The sequence below is a fragment of the Tripterygium wilfordii genome, chromosome 11 (assembly GCF_013401445.1).
Source record: "Tripterygium wilfordii isolate XIE 37 chromosome 11, ASM1340144v1, whole genome shotgun sequence".
NCBI lineage: Eukaryota > Viridiplantae > Streptophyta > Magnoliopsida > Celastrales > Celastraceae > Tripterygium > Tripterygium wilfordii.
In genome coordinates, this window is record NC_052242.1 from 4,423,589 (window position 1) to 4,445,186 (window position 21,598).

Sequence of the window (21,598 nt, forward strand, 5' to 3'; positions counted from 1 at the left end):
ACTCTGAGCTGCATCGTGCTTTTCGTTTTCTTAATTATATTCCATGTAGTAAATGTTATCCATCATTTTAAGCATATATAAAACATATTTTTCAACAATATTTTAAAATAAAATCATTTTAAGCCACGTCAGTTAAATCGGTCAAAATTGAAATTCAAATACCACATAAGTAATTTTTGGTGAGTGACCGGACGGAATAGATTAATTGAAAATAATCTGAAAAATGAGTGATGAAATTGGGAACTTTTTGTGAAGTTTCCGTGTTTTGTAATTACTTTTTTTTTGTTATTGTGTTCTTGCAAAAGCAACTAAGCTAGAACTTAACCTCTAATGCTATGTTTATTGTTTAGCATCAGTTAGTTTGGCATAATAGTTGAGTTTGGTACTTAACATTTGGTATTAGACCTTTTTATGCATGGGTTCCAGTCCAGAAGAGAGAATCTATGGATCATAATGGTTTGTCATGTGCCTATGGCTATAGCATGCTTATAACCATCTACACATTACAACAAGCCAAGCTAGCCATAAATGTTGAAATATTTATAGTATGACTGTAATACAGATATCGTCAACAGAAACAGCAAAACATAGTAGAAATTATTTCCCAAGAAAAGTTGATTTCCCATTGCATTCTCTTCCTTCAAAGAAATTTAAGGGATAGTACAAACAATTAACATATCACAAGCAATCACTGTAGGATCATTGGAGACAAGATTAGAAGATAAAAAAGAAAATATGTTCTTCACATTTTTTAAGGGCTTGCCTCCCTTGTAAAATAATATACCAAGATGGGATTTAGAGATAAATTAAAATAACCTATTAGTGAATGGTTAACAATATATAGCAAAACCAACTACTTCCTCAGTAACTATATCTCCCAGCTCTTGATGTGATGGTTCTCGCCAACGGAGAAGATTTTGATCTTGCTATATATGATTCACTACATATCTTCTGAACTATAATCTTCCTCAGTAAACTCTTCCTTAGAGTGAGCATCACTCTCCAAAGCAGAACTGCTCCTGGCCCTGCCAACATTTTGCTGCTTTCCCATTGCCCTTGTAGGGTAATAATTCTCACCTTCATCGCTGCTAGTCTTGTAATTTTCTCCTATTTCTGAAATTTCTTCCTCAGTATCTGATTTCCAACTTGCATTTTCAAGATCACTAAAAGAATCTGACTCGAACTCAAATTTAGATACGCTTCTTCTCAAATTCGAATCTGCTTTGTTCCTGAAACCTTCGTTATTGATTGCTTTAGCAGTTCTTCCCCGCTTACCCTGTCCCCCTCTAGATCTTTGGAAATCAATGGGTGCTTCATCAGAATCATCATCATCACTCTCAAGATCCCTCGCATTTCGAACATCATCAGGATGCCAGTCATGCTCATCCTCAGAAGTTATATATCGATCAACATTCCTTCGCACATCACGTGCATCCTTCCCAGCCCTCGCCCCTCTACCCTCCTCATAATAATCTTCATGTCTATGCAGCTCAGACCTTCTGGATCTACCACCAATGTCTTCTCTGTTCCAATACCTAATTCTGCCAGTTTCTTCTTGTTCTGCGGCTTCCTCTGCAGCCCACTCTTGATCTGCTGCATTCTCAATATCAGCTATGAATTTGTCTAACTCCTCCTTCTCAGCATCCGACTGAGGTTCTGAAAGTTCCAATATATTATTACGCTCTGTCACAGCTTCTCTGTCCCCTTGGAATACATAAGGAGTACCTTCCCTTTTGTCAATTGCATTGAAGAATGTGGAGGCTACTCTCTGGATGCTGGCCATGGCAACTGGATCCTCAGGGTTCACACCCATCCGCCGGAGCTGCTGTTCTGTTTTCTTGATGTTTAGCTTCTGAGATTCAAGGGCTTGTTCAAATCTAGCTTTAAATAATGCCTGCAGGACAGAATGAAATTCAACACTAGAAATTCTACTAGGCTTCTATCAGAAAATTGACTTTCTACTGTTATGGAAAAAGTCATGATAAGATAAACTTTACACAGAGAAAAGGCAAGATATAACAGTGGATCACTCTCCACACGACAATGATTAACTTCACCCTAACCCAATCTTCATTATCTTGGCGTCCGACGGAAAATAGGCTTAGACTGAAGTAGAGTAGTTTCTATTTATTTTACCCTAAAGGCAGAAGGCATAAAAAAGAGAGCATTTCCTCATAGTTCAAAACTCTCTCCTTTGTTTCCTATAATCTACAATACCTAATTCAAACATAAATACAGTTCCCAACAAAAACAGGCTACCTTTCTCTTTGTGAGGGTGTTTATAGGAATCAAATTTTTTGGTTGGCGATAGTTTCTGCCCCGGAACATGATAATTGTTTTCACATTATGAACGTTTATCACAATACCACCGCTTAGTCTTGCAAGCATGGTTGCCATTTCTCTAATTTTTTCTTTGGGAAAGTTATCACAACAAACTTGTACAGTCTCATGGAACTTCCAGTGGAGATGCATATTTTGGACAACTCCCCCAAAGACTCCACGGACACCAACAGGAACATAATTTCTGTTTCTGAAGCCGATCTTCTTAAATGCCTGAACCTGCTCGGAGGTCAACAGCTCAGGATCATGCACTGGGGATGGAAGTTCGGGTAACTCATATTTCTTGAGCTTCTGTAGAAGCAATGCCACTTTCTTCTTGGCCTGCAATGGTGAAATGACAAGCAATGGTAGAGCTGATTTAATGCATACTCATCAAAAGTGCAGCAAGCAAAAGAACTAGTAAAATTGAAAGCTAATATACCAAAATAAATATTATCATATAGTTTGTGGAAGTAGAGAGTCGCTTCAAATAATAATAGCTTGCTAGAATGTGGACTTTCTTAAACAACTGTCAGCTAGCCAATATGTGGGTGGTAAAACAATGATGATGAGAAGTAGTGATGAAAACAAAGTAAAACTTGAGAAAGCCTCTTCAAATATTATAGGTTATTCTTCTTGTAAAGCCTCTTCAAATATTTCTAGCTAAGTAGCCAAGACTAAATGCATAGCTCAGTCCATGTTAACCAAACTATCAATTGGAGAAAGATGATTCCAAGATCTATGGATCTATTGACAACCTATACATCTGGCACTTTATTTAATCTCTCACTCAAAAAAGTCTCTACAGTCTACATATCTATGTTTGGCAGATTATGGTTGTTAAAGGGATTATGAACTGCGACTAAGTACAGGAAAAACAAATTTGAGACAATCAGGTGTAGCAAATTAACAATTTGTTTGTTCAATCTCATTACGGTTGGAATGTAAGATAGCCGCAGACTAAGTGAAAAGATGCATGAATAGCAAACAGAGTAGACACTACCACATACTGTTAATCCATAATTTTTCAACATCGTTTAGATGGCTCTTAGAAACTTCCAGTTACCAGTTACTCTTCCATCGAACATAGTATAATAACAAAACCAAGTGGTCAATAACAAAATTCTCCTCAAATCAACTTTATCAATAAAATACTATCATGATTCACTTAAAATGACACAAGACCATAAGGTGCAGCAAGCAAAAGAGCTATGAAAATTGAAATTGATGGATTTAATATCATAAGACATTGAAACAAACATTTCATGGGTTTTGGTAAAGGCAAGAGAACATACTCTTTTAAGGTTATAAATAAGTCTCTCCTCATCAGTCATCAATTTCTTCTTCAATTTTGAGGCTCTCCGAACCTCTTTTACCGTTTTACCTGACTCTTTCTGCATCCGCCTCTCCACCTTACTTCGCATGCTCCTTCCCCTTGAGGTTGACATTGCACGAGACCACCCATTCAATGAATGAGTACATGGTAACAAGGAAACACCACCTTCTCGAGGAATTCCAGCTTGCATCACTTTGTTCGAGACCGGGCTTTGAGAATCATGTTTTAATAAAACAAGATTCCTCTGTGAAAAACTGTAGAATATAAAATCAAATAAGAGAGACACAAAAATACCCAAACGAGAACTGTCTGGTTACAAAAACATATTAGTGATATTACATTACACCAAAATTATTATACATATCAAAAACAGGATACTCAAGAGTAAAATAACCAACATCACCTATATGGGTGCAGAGCAAACGGCGTAAAGCAAAATAATTTTCCCGGAAAGGAGTTTCATTTTTTGTGGAATTATCCATATACACAAGAACTCTTTTGTCCATCGAGCAAAGTGTCATCCAAAAATTGATTTAAGCCATCGAAGATAGATACACAGCTGTGCACTCCTTCAAATGCAAAGAAAATACGAAGGCAAACAAATGAATAGAAAAGTTGAGAGTGAAGCGTACTTGTAGAGATTGGATTGGAGAAGAGAAGAGAGAGTCTTCAAGCTCCTGCGCCTTTGAAGGCTCCTTGTAGCAAACATTCGATCAGTCAGCGCTGTCACTGCTTTCCGTCTCTCGAACTCCACACGCACAACACTCTAGCTGCACTGAAACTTCTCTAAAGAGGGTTTTGGGGTTTTTTGGCCGTCCACTTAGACACACAGAGAGAATTAGATAAATGTTGAATTTACCGATACGGGCCCAACATTATACATAATCTAAAAAGTGACCCAACTAAACGACACCGTTCTCCGATTAACAACAAAAACGGATGCGGGTTACGGATCTGCGGCTGCCAGTTCACTTTTCATTGAACACCTGAGAGTGCCAGCGACGTAAACCTCTGCGTTTCTGTCAAAATAGCTGACGCTGCACAACAAGGGGAAAAGTAGGTAATCTAGCGGAGATCCGATTCAATGGGTCGTTGCTCCGTTTTTCCCTTGTAGTTCATTGAGGAGTTTATTCTCTCTGGTGACCTAATTCCTTTTCTCTTGATTGTTATTAGTTTGCGCGATTATTTGTGCTGGTTTTTCTAAGTTTATCTGTGCGAGATGGATTTGGTGTCTGGGTACAAGGTTAGACTTGCTCAATTGATTAAATTTCACTTGTTTTCTGTTACTGATTGACGATTAATCTGACTATCGTAGTGGACGATTGTATGATACTGTTTTTACTGCGAATTGCGTGTGAATGATTATTATCCAATGTTGTTTTCTGAGAATGATGCAAATTATTCATGCTTTTAATCTTAAATAACTGGTTGGTTCTCCATTTTTTTTTTCAGCTGATATAAATGTTTCTAGTCCTATTAGCAGATAGAGTGTATTGTGAATATGGGGTCTCCGTATGGTTGGTGCTAACATTGATGTGTAACTGGTATAAATATTTGTGATGCAGGGGGTTGTGGGCCTTGTTTTTGGCAATGAGAATTCAGCTTCGAATGAAGATAGGTATGATATAGGTTACCTTTTTATGTTAGTTATCAAGCATCTTATGGGATGAAGTATTTATCTTTGTTTTATGATAAAAAATATGAAATACTTGACTCTGTAAAGCTGTCTTCAAACCCAGGACATTCAGATTTGAAGGAGTCTCTTATGGTTTTACAATAATCTTTTTTAAGTACATTATTAGAAAATTTTAGAGAAGGCTGTAGTTATGATGCTCACTAGTCTATTCTTGAATTTTGAATTTTCCCTCATATGTTAGAGTAGAAGGATATAGAAATTATTTGGGATTCTTTATTTAGGGACCCTTCCCCTTCCCCTCCCCCTCCCCTTCCCCCTTGCGATGCTGGTGTTGTGCCAGCTCAACCTAATGAAGGTTCCCATTTTGAGATTCTTTAGGGAATTATACTGTTCTTCCAAATTTTCGAGATTAACTTTTTGCAGAGTACTTCTCGTCCTTATTTTTTTAAATGCCAACTAAAGTCTTCTTTGATCGACCTTACTGGATAATTTTCAGTATACTGTAGTATTCTGGGAAATTTTTTTTTTCGCGATGTTGCTTATTTATATATTTTTAGACCTGTGTTAATTGGTATATTTGATTATGTAAAGCAAAAGGATTGGTAAAAGTGGCACATGAAGCCTTGTTAGATCCTCCTCTTGTAATAAACTAACGCCAATTGCCTTGGTGACAGAAGAATTTCTCTCTTAAAATTTCAGAGAAACTCCTCCAGAGGGTTATGTATTGTAGTTGAAGTTATGTGAATTCAACCATCTGAATCTGACAGGAGATTCCGGCTAACGATTTCGTTATTATCTAATGGATCCATGGAGTATGTAGTGAGTTTGAATTGACCCGGTTAGCTAGAAGGTTCCTTTCGCTACCGTCCTAAGGTTCAACCAATTTGCTTTAACAAGATTGAACTTCAGTGAACCCACGACGCGAAGTTGGTGAAACCTGAGCGTAATGAAATATGGATCCAGCTATAGTACAGAGTTTAAGGGGGGAATATATATATATATATATATATATATATATATATATATATATATGCTTTTCCAGGGGGACCGAGAAAAAAAAAGGAAATATGGATCCAGTGAGTGGCATTGTTGATGTATCCCCTTGCTCTATTTTCTTTGTTTCTCTTATTGTACTTGCTTTCATTTTGGCACCTTCTTGGTGTTTTGACTTTTTCATTTGAAAAAAGTAATAGTGTTGTCGTTATATTAATGAGGAAGTTTTTATAGATTTTGGAAAATTATGTGTAAGCTGGCCACACATAGGCAGTGGCTGTGTAGATAGCTAAATTTGAGAAAAATGTAATTGTCATGGAAAAATGTTTGGCAACATATTGGCTACTTTAGGTGGCCAGCAGTGTAATTGATCAATAAAACATCCTCACGATAAATGCTCCAATTGCCCCATAATTTTTTTTGAAGATTCTCCCGGAAATGTCAGTGGAAATGATTATTTTACTTCATGTTGAATTCTTTATAAAGAACCTTGTGATGGCATTCATTACTTACCTTTCATCAAGTGGGGAATATTTGATATTCTTTTTTTTGTCAAAGTTTTTAATTGAAGAACTTTGCATCATGTTTCTGACTCCGACATGCATATTATTAACCTTTGGATCCATCCTCTCTTTTAACTTTGCATTAACCGTTTATGGTCTATTTGGTTTCTCATCAATAGCTATGTTGAACGCTTGCTTGATCGAATAAGCAATGGTGTCCTGGCTGAGGACAGGAGAAATGCTCTGGTAGAGCTTCAGTCTATTGTAGCTGAAGGTCATGCTGCCCAGTTAGCTTTTGGAGCAATGGGTGGGTGCTTTTGTCATGTTTAATTGTATCCCAGTGCGCATATCTCTATGAAATTGTCAATTTAATTTTTTCCCCATAATTTCCATGTTGCAGGTTTTCCTATAATTATGGGTGTTTTAAAGGAAGAATCGGATGATGTTGAGATGGTTTGAGTTTCTCTCCTCCTTGTTTTATTTTTGTCATCTTTTCTCCTTTTTGAGTGATACCCTTATTCAAGAAAACATGTATAAGACTCTTTGTTTGTGATAGTAAAATGATGGTTGCAAATTCAAACATTCATGGTTCGGTGATTTATCTTTCTGCTTCTTTTGATGTTACTATGCCACTTATCAACTAATTCACTACCTACCAAATAAATGCATGCAACACCTGTTCACTACTGCTTTGCAGTGAGCTAAAGTGCTCTACAGATTTCTTAGAAAATCCATGATATTGAAAAATTAATTTAATAGGTGATGGAGGATGGATTCCGGAATTTCTGCAGTACAAGTGTTTTTGGGTAATTTAGGTTTTGGAGAAGGGTTTAAAGCAAAATTGTCAAGCTACAACTTGCTGGAAAACTGTGGCCATGGAGAAAAGTTGTTTTTTTTTTTTGGTGGATTCAGGTGTGAAATTTATAGGAAAGATGAAATATATTGAAGGAAAATCTAGCAGAAAACAAAAGAACTTGTGGGTTGTGTGAACAAAAAATTTGTACAAGAAAGAAAGAAAGAAAGAAAGAAAGTAGGAGTGAGAGAAAGAAATAAGAGGAACATAGAGAAATCTGTGGGTACTTTTGCCAAAATATCCGCCTCCTAATCGATAGAATGTACATGGCTATATTTTGACTCTTTAGTTTTCCGTCAAATATAACTAGGACTCTATTATAAAAGTGCTTCCTAATGGAGACTCATTAAGAGTTCGTTGACTTCAAACAAGTACCTATAGACTCAACATAGAAACTCAACCAGTTAATAAGATTCATCCTGATACCTATAACCTACTCTACCAAACTAAAGTCTGTTCATAAAAATACATAGAAATCCCCTAAATTTAACTTGTGCATTGGTTCCAGCATCTTACTCCCCATCAATAGGTGTTTGGCTGTTTGCTAGAATTTAACAAGCTCACTAATAAGAAGATGTTGAAGTCTCGTCATGAGGGTACACTGTTGCAAGTAGTATTGCACCCTCTTTAACTGTCTTTCGAACCCCAGGTTAAATTTTCACCAATGTTAACATTTCCTGAGTTGGTGTTAAACATATCTTTGAGGGGTATGTTAGTGGGTTTAAAACAAAATATTTTCCCCTTTCTTTAAGCTCCGTAATCTTCTCTCCTAATTTTTTGTCCTTTTTTTTTAAAATTCTATTTTTGTCTTTCTTTGGGTAAGATAGGAAGAGTTTTAAACTCATGCCGATATCGATGCGCAAATATAGGTGTGCATATATACACAAACATTTATTGGCAGACACATCGATATTGGCATGAGTCCAATACTCTTCTTAACAGAAATTTGTTACCCCCCCAATTGTAACTGTTTTTACACAACTTACCCTGAGAAAGTCCTTTAACAGATATACATCAAACAGAATAAAAGGTATTGCTTTTGCAAAGAGAGCTTTGACACAAATTTAAAGACCAAATGCAACTAACATTTTCACGAACCCTTCTTCCCAGAGATGTTTCAGTAAAGTGCTTCTCCTACAGTCACCTCTACCAAACGAGGCATATGTTGTTCTTTCAAATTTAGGACTTCAGAGTTTCTATTTAAATTGAAATGGTTTTTAGATATGTATCTAGTTATCTGCCATTAGGAAGACTTGGATCTAGATTTAAGACTTTTTAGGAAAGGACTTGGAGTAATTTTTCATGCAAGGTGAAGAATTGGAGGTGGTTGTAGTTGCTCCGACTACGAATGTCAAACATAGCCAAATATAAAGAAAAATAATAATTTAAAAGAGGGAATCCCTAAAATATTATTAAATGATACGATTACATAGACATTGTGGATTCAAGAAATAATCTCTATAAGAGGCAATTACTTTGTGACGAAAAAACAATATAACAAAGGCTCATAAATGAACTTGGACTATGAGAGGAGTGAGATTTCTATGACATAGCAATGTTGGACATGTTTCTAAAACTTCTAGACATGGCTACGTTTCTTAAATTTCAAGAAATTCATTGTTAACATCACATATTCACACATGATACTACAATTCACAGATAAGGCTGAATTGCTTAACTTTTTCAAGCTATGTATCTGCATCAAATTATTGCTGAACATATGACAGTTAGGCTGTTGAACAGTTAGTAAGGTCCAGTGGTTGGGTTGTCATCTTGTTGTTTGAGTAGACCTCTCTGAATTGTGTTCTGCGCCTTTTCTTTCTTTTCTTTTCTTTTTCGCTTGCTGTTTATGGCTTTTCTCGCGTGACCATGGTTGTTTCCTTAATTCAGAATTTAGCATGGCTTCCTTGTAAATTCTCTTGATGATAATTCCATTAAAGAGGTGATATCTGGCATTCTATGCTTGAGAATTTTATCAAACTAATATAAGATGATTTGAATATATGCTACCTAGTTGTTGCTGCAAAAATATTCTGCATTAATTGCTGTTTCTGGTGGCTGTATTATCAAAAAATGGTGATCATATCTGTCTCCTTCTTCAATAGATAAAATAAATCTGATGGAAATGAATGCTTCGCTTGATTTATAATGACAACGATTTGAGTCCATCCATTCATCCATTTCTGCAGGTTCGAGGAGCTTTAGAAACTCTTGTGAGTGCTTTGACTCCTATAAATCACGCAAGAGGGCAGAAGAATGAGGTTCAACCTGCTTTAATGAACACTGATCTGCTTTCCCGAGAAGCAGAAAGCATATCCCTTCTTTTAAGTTTGTTGGTATGAGTTCTATATATATGGGACATTTTTTGTTATATTTTATAAATTGGTGGATTATGCATTGCTGGATGCAAATTTTCATTTTTGGTATTTTTACAGTCAGAGGAGGATTTCTATGTGCGGTATTACACTCTTCAAATTTTGACGGCACTTCTTACAAACTCTCCAAATAGGTATGAATATTATGGTATACAGTATACTTGTTCCTCAGATTCCCCTCCCCACCAAGTTATGATGGAAGACTTGTGCTGAGTGCTTCTCCAGGTTACAGGAAGCCATTCTGGCCATTCCTCGTGGTATAACCCGGCTTATGGATATGCTTATGGATCGCGAGGTACCAAACTCTTTCACTAAATAGTATTTGCTTTGACTTATATTATATCATTAACACTATTTGATTATAATAATATGCTTAATTATATCAAAGGGTTACTTTCTGCATTCCTCTTCAGATTCTCACCCATTATGTGATATAAATTTCTGCTTGTTATCCCATTCTTTACAAATATATTGTCAAGAATCCATGAATCATTTGCATCTATGAATCATTTGCATCTTGTAGTTTCAAAGGGAATAGCTAAGCAATTGTGTGGAGGTTGCTCTTTCTTGTAAAATCACCATAACCTTTTGTTTTTTTCCCCAACAGGTGATAAGGAACGAGGCCTTATTGCTTCTTACTTACTTGACTCGTGAAGCTGAGGTGAGGGTTTTTTTTTTTTTACGTTATCTTTACAGCTCGTAATATGTATAGTTATTCATATGTCTAAATTGTGCTTGAATTACTTACTCATGAACTTATGATTGCAGGAAATTCAAAAAATTGTGGTCTTTGAAGGTGCATTTGAGAAAATTTTCAGTATTATCAGAGAGGAAGGAGGATCCGATGGTGGTGTTGTTGTGCAGGTGATTCATTTTCCATTGGTTTCAGTGAGGTTTATGTGAACTAGTTCAACCTTTCTGTTGCTTGCAATTTTTAGTTGGTTTTATATTTTAGTTTGGCATCACATATGACATGCATTGACAACAGATAATCAACTCTCAACATGTACAAGCATATAGTATTGTATGAAAGATTCTACTTCTATGGTCATGCTCGGTTATGATCTGGAATGTCAAACTATCATTGGCAGCAATGATGAAGATTATAAACTGACAAGGTGGTTTTGTTTTTGTAATCAGAACGCATAGTTGGGACCAAGGAAATAACATCTAGTAAACCTTTTCATTTTAGAACTCTATCATTTATGAACACAACTATTAAAGAAGCTTCACCAGTGAGACTTTTGGATCTCTTTTTTGGATGGTGCATAAGCAGTAACTCTTTCCAAACTAATAAGGCCGTCAAATACAATTGCAGTCTGGTCCGTTTTGTTTTTACAAGCCTCAAAAGACTATGTGAACTGGCAATGAACTGACATGTTTGCCATCGCAGGATTGTCTTGAATTGCTGAACAATCTTCTTCGTAACACTGTATCGAATCAGGTTTGTAGTGTATTTCATTGTTATTGGTAAAAAAGGTTCTTATTATTCCACTCACTTAAAATTGTGGTTTAGATACTGCTGAGGGAGACTATTGGGTTTGACTCCTTAGTCTCAATCCTGAAGCTACGAGGAAGTACTTACAAATTCACCCAACAAAAGGTTAGATACTTGAATCTTTATGTTTCCTATATTGCTGTATTTGCTGACATTTTTGCTCACAAGTCTTACTGGATAATTTTTCTTGTCCATGCCAGTAGACAACTAATTTACTCAGTGCCTTAGAAACCATTAATGTGTTAACAAATGGAGGTTCAGAGGCTGACCCTGGAAGAGATGCAAATAGGCTGACTAATAGAATGGTCCTGGTTCAGGTTAATTCAAACTCACATATACTCATATTAACAATTTAAGAAACTACTGATTCGGAACTATTTGATCCCTTATCAAGTTGGTTTGATTGTAGAAAAAAGCGTTGGATCATCTTTTGCTTCTGGGCGTGGAATCCCAATGGGCTCCAGTGCCTGTGCGTTGCATGGTAAGTGAGGCTTTTTGAACTTCTTCTTCTTCTTCTACCATTACTATTGCTACTAGTTCTTCTTCTTTTTCTTCTTCCTTCCTGCTCCTCCTCTCCCCCTTTCGCCCTCTGTCTATCTATCTCTCTTGCTTTCACATGATACTCGCACACATCCAAAAATCAGCCAATCACATTTTATATCTGGAAAGCGAGCAACTTTATCTCCCATATGAAGAAAACATCTCCAGCGGTGACTTTGACAGGTTTTAAATGATTTTGGATTTTGAAGATCTAGTTTTTGAACTTAATTACAAAGATTTATTTCGTCGGCAGGCATTGCATTGCATTGGTGATTTGATTGCTGGACATCCCAAGAATCTTGATGTCCTTGCAAGCAAAGTTCTTGGTGAAGAACAACAAGCAGAACCTGCGCTGAATTCCATTCTCCGAATCATTTTACGAACATCTAGCCCTCAAGAGTTTGTTGCTGCTGACTATGTTTTTAAAAGCTTTTGTGAGGTTGATAATATTTTCCATTTTGTTCATTGTCTGCGATGTTGTTGCACCTTTTGAGCATCTTTAGTTTAATGCTTTATTAATATACTAGGGCCAGAGATTCACCTTGTTATATGTTTTTTGATTGTCTATTCCAATGTTCTTTTAATTTTTGTTTGGTCTTTGCTCAGGGAAACATTGATGGCCAAACAATGTTAGCATCAACGTTAATTCCTCAACCACATTTAATGACTCATGCTCCAATTGAGGAGGATGTGAACATGTCATTTGGAAGGTTTGTTTCAAATATGCATATCGTTGTCTGTATCTTATCAGTCTAATTAGAGATTGCATATATTTTTGAGTTTTCGCTCCCTTAGTTGAATTATTTTTTGAGATTTTTAGCCATTTCATGGTTTTGAATGTGTATGTTATTAATGATCATATGAGAACTATTCATATCGCAGCATGCTGCTACGTGGTCTTACTTTGAGCGAAACTGATGGTGACCTTGAGGTAACACAGAAGTTCAACAGTAACTGTTGAATGTTATAAGAGAACTTCAGTGGTGCTAAAATTTCGTTGACTGTAAAATAATTGAGTTGCAAGACATAAATAAAGAACATGATTTCTCGTTGGGCGATTATCCAGCTAATACTTTGAATTGCAGAGTTGTTGCAGAGCTGCTAGTGTTCTTTCTCATATTCTAAAGGACAATATCCAGGTCAAGGAAAGGGTATGTCAACTTAGTTTCCCTCGCATTTCTTGTTTTTTTTGTGTCATGGGGTTATTCTTTTCTTTTTTATAGAGGGAGTGGGGAAATCGAACCTTGACCTTGTGCAATTGTAAGAAGCTGGCCACAAGAACTCCTTAACCACATTTCTTGTGTTGACTACAATTAATTATCTCTTATATGTCAAGGATGCCTGATTATAATTATTATGGAAGACATGGACAGCACTGTAGCTATCCAGAAATTAATGTGAGAAATGCAACCCCTTTAACCTAATAGTTGCATTTGAGAAAACAGATGGGGAAGCTTTCTATTGTAAAAGTGAAGAGCTTGTGAATGCTATATAATATGAACTTAGCGAATATTTTGTGGTTTATTTGTACTAGACATGTACTTTCAATATGTTTGAACTTTGAAGAACCTTTTTCTCATGCCTTTTAACTGGTTGAGATGTCCAATTATTCAACTCTCTAGCTGCCAGTAAGTTATCCATGCGCCTGATTCATTTTAAGTGCATACTAATTCCTATATAACCACCTAGAGAAGACAAAGTAAATTTTGAAATGTTAAGGGGCTTGGTTATTCTTTCTTACGAGCTTGGGCATGTTTGATTGAATAAAATGCATGAGGGATGGATATGTGAATGGATTGTATATTTCTAATATATACAAACATCGAAATTGAGAAAAGTGGGCCCACAAATTCTTTTAACTTCAGCTATAATGATACAACTTTTGATATCCAGTCTTTATCCCACATATTTTGGATGGATCAGCTATCCATCTGAATGTGGGCCCTTTGGATTAAATATGGATCTGGCTATAGTATATCCGCAGTATGGAAACTTTTTAATTTCCAGCCATCTCTTGATTTGTTTCCTTTTATAACTAGCCTCAAGAGAACATTTACAGGTTCTACGGATTGAACTCGAGGAACCCACACCTTCCTTTGGAGCTCCAGAGCCTCTGATGCATCGAATGATGAAATACTTGGCTCTTGCCTCTATGAAGAATAAAGATGGAAGCTCAAGTACAACATCAAACTTGTATGTTCAGCCAATTATTTTGAAGTTGCTGGTCACTTGGCTGGCCGACTTTCCTAGTGGTGTGCAGTGCCTCCTTGATTCACGACCCCATTTAACATATTTACTTGAGTTGGTGTCAAATCCATCTGCAACTGTATGCATTAGGGGGCTTGTAGCAGCTCTCTTGGGAGAGTGTGTCCTTTATAACAAGTCTAGTGACAAGGGAAAGGATGCTTATACTATAGTCGATGCTATAAGTCAGAAAGTTGGGCTTACATCATATTTTTTGAAGTTTGATGAGATGCAGAAAAGCTTTATTTTCTCATCTGCAAAGTCTTCCCAGTCCCATAAACCATTGACAAGATCTGCTGCTGCTAGCATGGAAGAGATTGAGGATGTTGATGAGAATGTTTATGATCAGAAGAACAAAGATCACCCTATTCTTTCTTCCATTTTCAATTCTCGTTTCATAGACTTTGTTAAGAGGTTGGAGGCAGATATTAGAGAAAACATTGTAGATGTATATAGTCGTCCAAAGAGTGAGGTAGCAGTTGTGCCTGCAGAATTGGAGCAGAAGAGTGGGGAAAATGACAAGGATTATATCCAGCGACTGAAATCTTTCGTGGGGAAACAGTGCTCCGAGATCCAGGTACTTTTTTCATGATCAAGTCCTTTACTTTTTCTTTTACTATCATTTCCATTCAAATTTTGTACTTCTGTAATACGGAGGAAATTGGCAATGCGGAAGATCCATTCTTCTGCACCTCCTATGGTGGGACTTGTGACCTAAGATTAATTGGGGTAGAAAATGATTAGCTGTCCCTTTTCATTCTTGCTTTGGTGAAATTAAGAGATCAAGGGACCTAGCCCTGGTCACAAGTGGAGGATTCTTAGAATCTGAGATAGCTTTTGAATGTAAATGGACTCATTGGTTTACTCATGCTACTGGTTATTAGCTACAACAGCTTTGTAAAATCGTAAACAGGTGTCAAGCCATTATAGATGTGGCTAAAACGTTCCACGGAAAGAAGAAAAAAGTTGTTGATCAGGGTAATATCATAGAAATTCACCCGATAGTAGATGTGGTGGGGAGCAAAGGAATGGAACTAAAAAATAAGTGTAGAATATATGGGTTTCTGGTACCCAGTATATGTTGAGTTTCTAAAGTCCTTTTCGGGCACGTCTATTACATGTGTATGACAGCTCAATGTTCCATGAACATTGCTAAGTTTTCAGTCAATTGCTACAATGGTGATCCTTGCTCTCCATGCAATGATAGTTTTTCTCTGCTACCTCTACCTGTTTTTTGCTGTTATTCAACTTGTCATAATTTTTAGGCAGACATTGGTATCGTGTCTTATTGTGTCAGTGGTGGCTGTCATATAAAGAATTTATCTTACAGGATAGTTCTGCGTTGTGCATGGTACAATGATATTGAATTTATATTTGATTTGTTATCCGCACCTATTTTTTCTTAGAATCTTCTGGGCCGGAATGCGTCTTTAGCTGAGGATCTGGCGAAGACTGGTGGTAATGGCTCTTCTCAACATGAGCAAAGGGTAAGCAGTGGGTCAGATAGAGTCCAGGTAGAGACACTTCGGAAGGATCTTCAAGAAGCATTGCATAGGATAGAGATACTCAAGGTAGAGAAAGCTAAAATTGAATCTGAGGCATCCATGTACCAAACATTAGCTGGGAAGATGGAAGGTGATCTCAAAAGCCTATCTGATGCATACAACAGTCTTGAACAAGCCAACTTCCATCTGGAAAAGGAGGTGAAAACACTTGCAAGTGGAGGGACTTCAACATTTCCCGATGTAGAGGCAATGAAGGCAGAAGCAAGGGAAGAAGCGCAGAGGGAGAGTGAAGCGGAACTGAATGATTTGCTCGTGTGCCTGGGGCAAGAGCAAAGTAAGGTGGAAAAGCTGAGTGAAAGGTTGATGGAGCTAGGGGAGGATGTGGACAAACTGCTTGAAGATGTTGGAGATGATATGGGGGTACCAGGAGATGGTGATGAGGAGGAAGACTAAAGGGGTGGTTGATTTGTTTGTTTGAAGTTGTTCCATTGTTGTCTTCCCATTTCTGTTCAATTATAGCTGGTGGTGCTGACTGTCCCGTTGTACATCTCTTAGTGAATTGTACAGTACTAGTATTATCAGCTGTGGACGTGTTTTGAACTTCTAAATTATCAAAGGTTGCTGCACAAGAACTGCATTACTTATCAGAAGTAAAAACATTCAGAAGTAACAGTTGCCCGGAAATAAAGCTTGAAAAATACTCGGTTCTTTTGACTTTAGATGTCTGGACCTTTTCATTAAGGTTCATGGAAACTTGATTCAAATGTCTCGACTTTTTCATTAAGTATGAATTAGGGGAGTGGGATTGTAGCAATTGTTGGAAATATATAAGGGATAACATCCAAAATGACCCCTCTATTTTGACAAAAGTGCTATTTTGGTCCCTCTATTTTTATTTGTTAAAAATAAGCCCTTATACTATGTGAATTGGAACATTTAAGTTCTTATGATGAACTTCTGTTACATCGTTGCCCACGTGGAATAATGTCACCGTTAACTTATGACGTGGACATTACAGGTGGTACACAAATTACACTTAAGGAACGGCAAAATCATACTTTATATCCCTCAAGTTTTACACGATTCTCGTTTATGTCCTTAAAGTTTAAAATCTATCGCTTTTATCCTTGACGTTTCAAAAAGGTATCCAATTTTGTCCGGAACCCCACTTCCCGATCGTAACTCGCCGGATTATGCTTATGTGGCAACCGCACGTACAGGTGGCATGAAACATCTAATTTTCGGGAAAAAAACCAATTTATATTAAATTAATGAATTTTACTTTTTAGAATAAAATAGTTTAAAAAACAAAAAATTTCTTCATCCTTCAACTTCTCTGTCCTTTTTCTCGTTCTCCCTGATCTTCTTCATCACCAAATCAAAGTACCCCAAACGTCAACTCCGTCGTCATCGCCGCAGCTGCTGCTCCTATATCTGAACAACCTTCATCGTCATCGCTCTCCTCTTCCTAATCGCTATTTGTGGCACCGTCCTCTGTGTAACCCACTGCCCTGCCTTTTGCCATCTCTGACATTAAAGTCTCTTCCCTCAACCTCATCTCATCATCAAAACTAATTTCCAACATAAATCTCAACATCACAACCCGGATTTGAGCAGCAAGAACGGAGTTCCATTGAAGATTAAGCTTAAGACTAAAGTGAAAGGGGCTGTGGTTCAAAATCTGGATTTTCTTTATGAAGTTCAAGATCTAAGAGTCGGTCAAGATTCAAGATTTGGAACTGGACTTTATGAGGTTACAAACCAAAAACAGGGGCTGTAGTTCTTTTACGAAACTCATGTTCAGTTGGTGGAAAATCTTGTTTGGTAGGTGAGAAAACATGAGCTTAAAGGGATATTGATTGCATGTCCTTCATTGCTCTTTGATCTTTGGATACTGCTGAGCTAAATCAATGGGTTTAAAGGGAAAGATCTGGAAGAAGAAAAGAAAAAGAAAAATATTGATTTTTCTTTCTTTCTTAACTAGCAAAGGTTTTTGGTTTTTTAAAGTTTTTAATTTCAATTTCTGATGTGGAATATATTATAAATATGAAAATGATTTGGCTTATCCATGTACCACTCCGATGTCCATGTAAGCAAAAACCGACACAATTTCGCCGGAATCTTGAAGCCTGGACAGAAATAGCTAGTTTTTTCAAACATTAAGGATAGATTAGATAAAATTTAAACTTTAAGGATATAAATGAGAATTCGATGAAACTTCAAGAACATGAAATATGATTTTGCCCTTAAAGAACAAATAAGTCCTTCAACTTTAAGGAAAGGAACAAATAAGTGTCTCTACTATTAAAAAAATAACATTCAAAATAGCATGAATAACATTCAAAATGACATAAATAACATCCAAATTAGTTGTCCCTTGACATCCAAAATAATATCAAAAATAACATCCAAAATAACATAAATAATATCCAAATAGCAGCCATAATCATGATGCTGACATAAGAAAGGGAAACTAAAGTTTAAACCCTCCAGCGATGATAAGACACTACAACTACTGAAAAAAACCACAAAACCCCACCATCAAACATGAAATACAAGGAATAGAAGAAAAAAAACAAAAGAAACTTTATTAAAAGCCATATAATTAGCCTTTCTAGAGGCATAATTTTAAGCTACCGACAATAATGGTGAAGATTATAGAAAAACTGGCCCGTCCAAATTAGACTCTGTACAAGGAGATTCTCTACAACTTAAAAAAAATCATGTCAATTTAAAAAGTTTAGAACAAAAGCTATCAATATAGAGAAAACAAAGGAAGCGACCGTCAGCGTAACATTATGTAACTGAAAACTGAATGAAAACAATCGAATAGATTCGCAAAGGAAATTGAAGCTCTCGCATAAAAAAAAAGACTTAGAAAACACAATGACTACACATCAAGGATGCATACCAGTAGGGGAAGAAGCAGGTGTCGAAGCAGGCTTGCTCTTTGTCTTTAGGGTTTTAAATTTTCAGAGAGTGATTTGGGTTTTTCGTTTACACTACTACCAATTCATTTTTTATGTTTTTTTTATAAATAAAATCCATTATGCCATTTCATCATCCAAGTTAACGGTTATGGATGACAATGATTTAAATGTTCCGGTTTGCATAGTATAAGAACTTATTTTTAACAAATAAAAATAAAGGGGTCAAAAGGCAATTTTACCAAAGTAGAGAGGTAATTTTGAATCTTATCCCAATATATAACTCTAAAGAAAGAATGATATGCAGTACTCTTGTTTTTCTTCTTCTCTCTATTTCTTATTTTAGGGTAGAGAGGAGTTTTGACTTTGAGAGACTCACTTCCTTAACAGCTTATTCGGCAGGTTGACATGGAAAGTACAATTTGGGACCAAGAACGTCTGACTTTTATTCGCCCGGTTGGCATGGAAAGTGCAGTTTGGGACCCACAAGGACAAAAGAAGCAAACACTACAATCTCTTAATATGTAAGCGCTTTTTTTTTTTTTTAGAAGAAAATTCATTAGAAAAACGACAACTACAAAGCAATCAATTTTCGATTTTTTGACATAAATTTATCTACCTAATAGATCGATTAAATTTATATTAAAAAATTGAAAAAAACCTGACCGAAATCGATGATAGACACGTCTATACAAAACAAAAGGCTCAGATAAAACAAAAGGAAAGGATCCTCATCTCATCGTCACTGACTCGGCTAACACGTCATGTTGATAGGATCATTAATTGACACGTCATGTTGATTTGTATTTGGTTACATATATCCATCTGATTCTGTCATTCTGATACGATGAGGACTCAGGACTGAAAATCATGGATCACGTTAACGGAGAAGCCACGACTCCATCAATTATACAACACGAGGTCTACGCCCGGGTTGGCCTTCTCGGTAATCCCAGCGACGTCTACTACGGCCGCACCATCTCCTTCACCCTCGCCAACTTCTACGCCACCGTCACTCTCCACCCCTCCGATCACCTCCTCATCAACCCCCACCCCACTCACGATCTCGTTCAATTCACCTCCCTCGATCACCTCGTAATTTTACAATCCTATCATATTCATTTTCAATTCACATTGCATTCAATAATCAATCCATTTTGGTTTTGGATGAAATCTGTATCTGATTTGATTCCTGCAGGTTGGTCGCTTGCGAACTGAAGGCTACTATGGAGGAGTACGGCTGCTTATGTCGATCTGTAAGGTGTTCTACGGTTATTGCAGAGCTAATAACATTGATCTTCACAAACGAAACTTCACGCTCTCTTACGATACCAATATTCCTCGCCAGGTATCTTAATTTCCTGGTTTCATTGATTGCTAGGTTCTGAATTCTGATACAATAATTACGTGACTGATCTGGATTACAATCCAGACAGGATTATCGGGATCTAGTGCTATTGTGACGGCTGCCTTGAACTGCCTCCTTGATTTCTACCAAGTGAGGCATCTAATCAAAGTAGAAATCAGGCCCAGCCTTGTACTTAGAGCGGAGAATGAGCTTGGAATTGTTGCAGGTCTTCAGGATCGGGTGGCTCAGGTCTATGGTGGTCTTGTATACATGGTAACGTGAATGATTTTATGTGATTTGGTGTTTGGGAAAAACAGGGCAAAGACGGAGGCTGATGACACGAGCCTAGCCTTCTTCCTGTGGCTTCTGCCCAGTCTTACTTGCTTCATGACTAAATTGGTAGTCCATTTGTGCATACGGAGTGATTATTCCGAGTTTAAAACTAGCCCATGAATCACAAAGTGACCGTTAGACTAGGACTTTCCGATAAAAAAAAATGTGTTTGGGAATTCATTAATTATGTTTGTCTACTCTTGGTGTAGGATTTCAAAAAGGACCACATGGAGAAGCTGGGACATGGAATTTATACACCCATGGATATTAATCTTCTTCCACCTCTCCATCTTATCTACGCCGAGAATCCAAGTGACTCTGGCAAGGTTTAGAAAACTGTAGCACCCTGTTGAAGAGACCTAGAGATTGTCTGTCTATCAATGCATAATTAAGATTTTAGTGATAGGCTTGTGAGATTGATTTCCCAACACAATTGTTTGACTTCAGGTACATAGCTCAGTCAGGCAAAGATGGCTTGATGGAGACAAGTTCATAATATCGTCAATGGAAGAAGTTGGAAATTTAGCTGCACAAGGACGAACTGCATTGCTGGAAAAGAACTATTCCAAATTTCTACATCTCATGAATCGTAATTTTGACCTTCGAAGGTAAGATTTTCTTCTGCACCTTTCTATTTTGCCTGTTTGGTTTCATCATGCATAACACTGTCCATATATGGCTCTGCTTTGAAGAGGGCATATGAGGAAATGTTGATTATGGTCCTGAAATGCAAGTGATTTGATGATATAGGAGCATGTTTGGAGATGATGTGGTGGGAGCTCTAAACCTAGAAATGGTGAAGGTGGCCAGAAAGGTTGGTGCTGCTTCGAAATTCACAGGTAGTGGAGGAGCTGTGGTGGTATTCTGCCCCAATGGGCCATCACAAGTGAAGCTTCTGGAGGAAGCCTGCCACAAAGCTGGGTTTATCATTCAACGGGTGAAAATTGCTCCTTCCTGCTTAAACGACGATGATTACAAAACCCTCACAAAAGTAGGACATCAGTAATACTATAGGGCAATTAACTCAGCAATGCCTTAGTTTTTTATACAGAAAAAGAAAACGCAGTTTTTGCCTCGAAATTGATTCTTTGATTTATTTATTTGTTAAGCGGAGCTTTTTTTTAGTACTACAATTCTTGCTAGGGATGCAGAGCTCTTCTAGTTTCAAAAGGATTAAGGCATACATAA

The 21,598-nt window shown here is 37.0% G+C and overlaps 3 protein-coding genes across 4 annotated transcripts; 2 read left to right on the forward strand and 1 right to left on the reverse strand.

Annotated features, from left to right (window-relative positions):
• Positions 1-714: 714 nt before the first annotated feature.
• LOC120009038 (CRM-domain containing factor CFM9, mitochondrial) lies at positions 715-4,481 on the reverse strand. Of its 2 annotated transcripts, none has more exons than XM_038859478.1 (4): positions 4,288-4,481; positions 3,615-3,909; positions 2,260-2,661; positions 715-1,894 (listed from the first exon to the last, which is right to left on the reverse strand). In XM_038859478.1, the coding sequence occupies exons 1-4, from the start codon at positions 4,362-4,364 to the stop codon at positions 941-943; spliced, it is 1,728 nt and encodes a 575-aa protein (XP_038715406.1). In that variant the 5' UTR covers positions 4,365-4,481; the 3' UTR covers positions 715-940. The 2 variants fall into 2 exon arrangements, with proteins under 2 accessions (XP_038715406.1, XP_038715407.1); XM_038859479.1 differs by lacking the exon at positions 4,288-4,481 and adding an exon at positions 4,059-4,273.
• A 122-nt stretch (positions 4,482-4,603) lies between these two features.
• On the forward strand, positions 4,604-16,516 carry LOC120009037 (golgin candidate 6). The gene is made up of 20 exons (XM_038859477.1): positions 4,604-4,715; positions 4,829-4,898; positions 5,221-5,273; positions 6,967-7,094; positions 7,188-7,240; positions 9,830-9,976; positions 10,076-10,149; positions 10,241-10,310; positions 10,623-10,676; positions 10,784-10,879; positions 11,409-11,459; positions 11,532-11,618; positions 11,717-11,830; positions 11,923-11,994; positions 12,307-12,492; positions 12,660-12,763; positions 12,936-12,984; positions 13,139-13,204; positions 14,113-14,874; positions 15,704-16,516. Exons 2-20 carry the CDS (start codon positions 4,875-4,877, stop codon positions 16,253-16,255), a joined length of 2,742 nt encoding a protein of 913 aa, XP_038715405.1. The 5' UTR covers positions 4,604-4,715; positions 4,829-4,874; the 3' UTR covers positions 16,256-16,516.
• Positions 16,517-19,558: 3,042 nt separating this feature from the next.
• On the forward strand, positions 19,559-21,532 carry LOC120009808 (glucuronokinase 1-like). The gene is made up of 6 exons (XM_038860516.1): positions 19,559-19,824; positions 19,928-20,077; positions 20,162-20,350; positions 20,620-20,736; positions 20,858-21,018; positions 21,161-21,532. The coding sequence occupies exons 1-6, from the start codon at positions 19,600-19,602 to the stop codon at positions 21,414-21,416; spliced, it is 1,098 nt and encodes a 365-aa protein (XP_038716444.1). The 5' UTR covers positions 19,559-19,599; the 3' UTR covers positions 21,417-21,532.
• Positions 21,533-21,598: the final 66 nt, after the last annotated feature.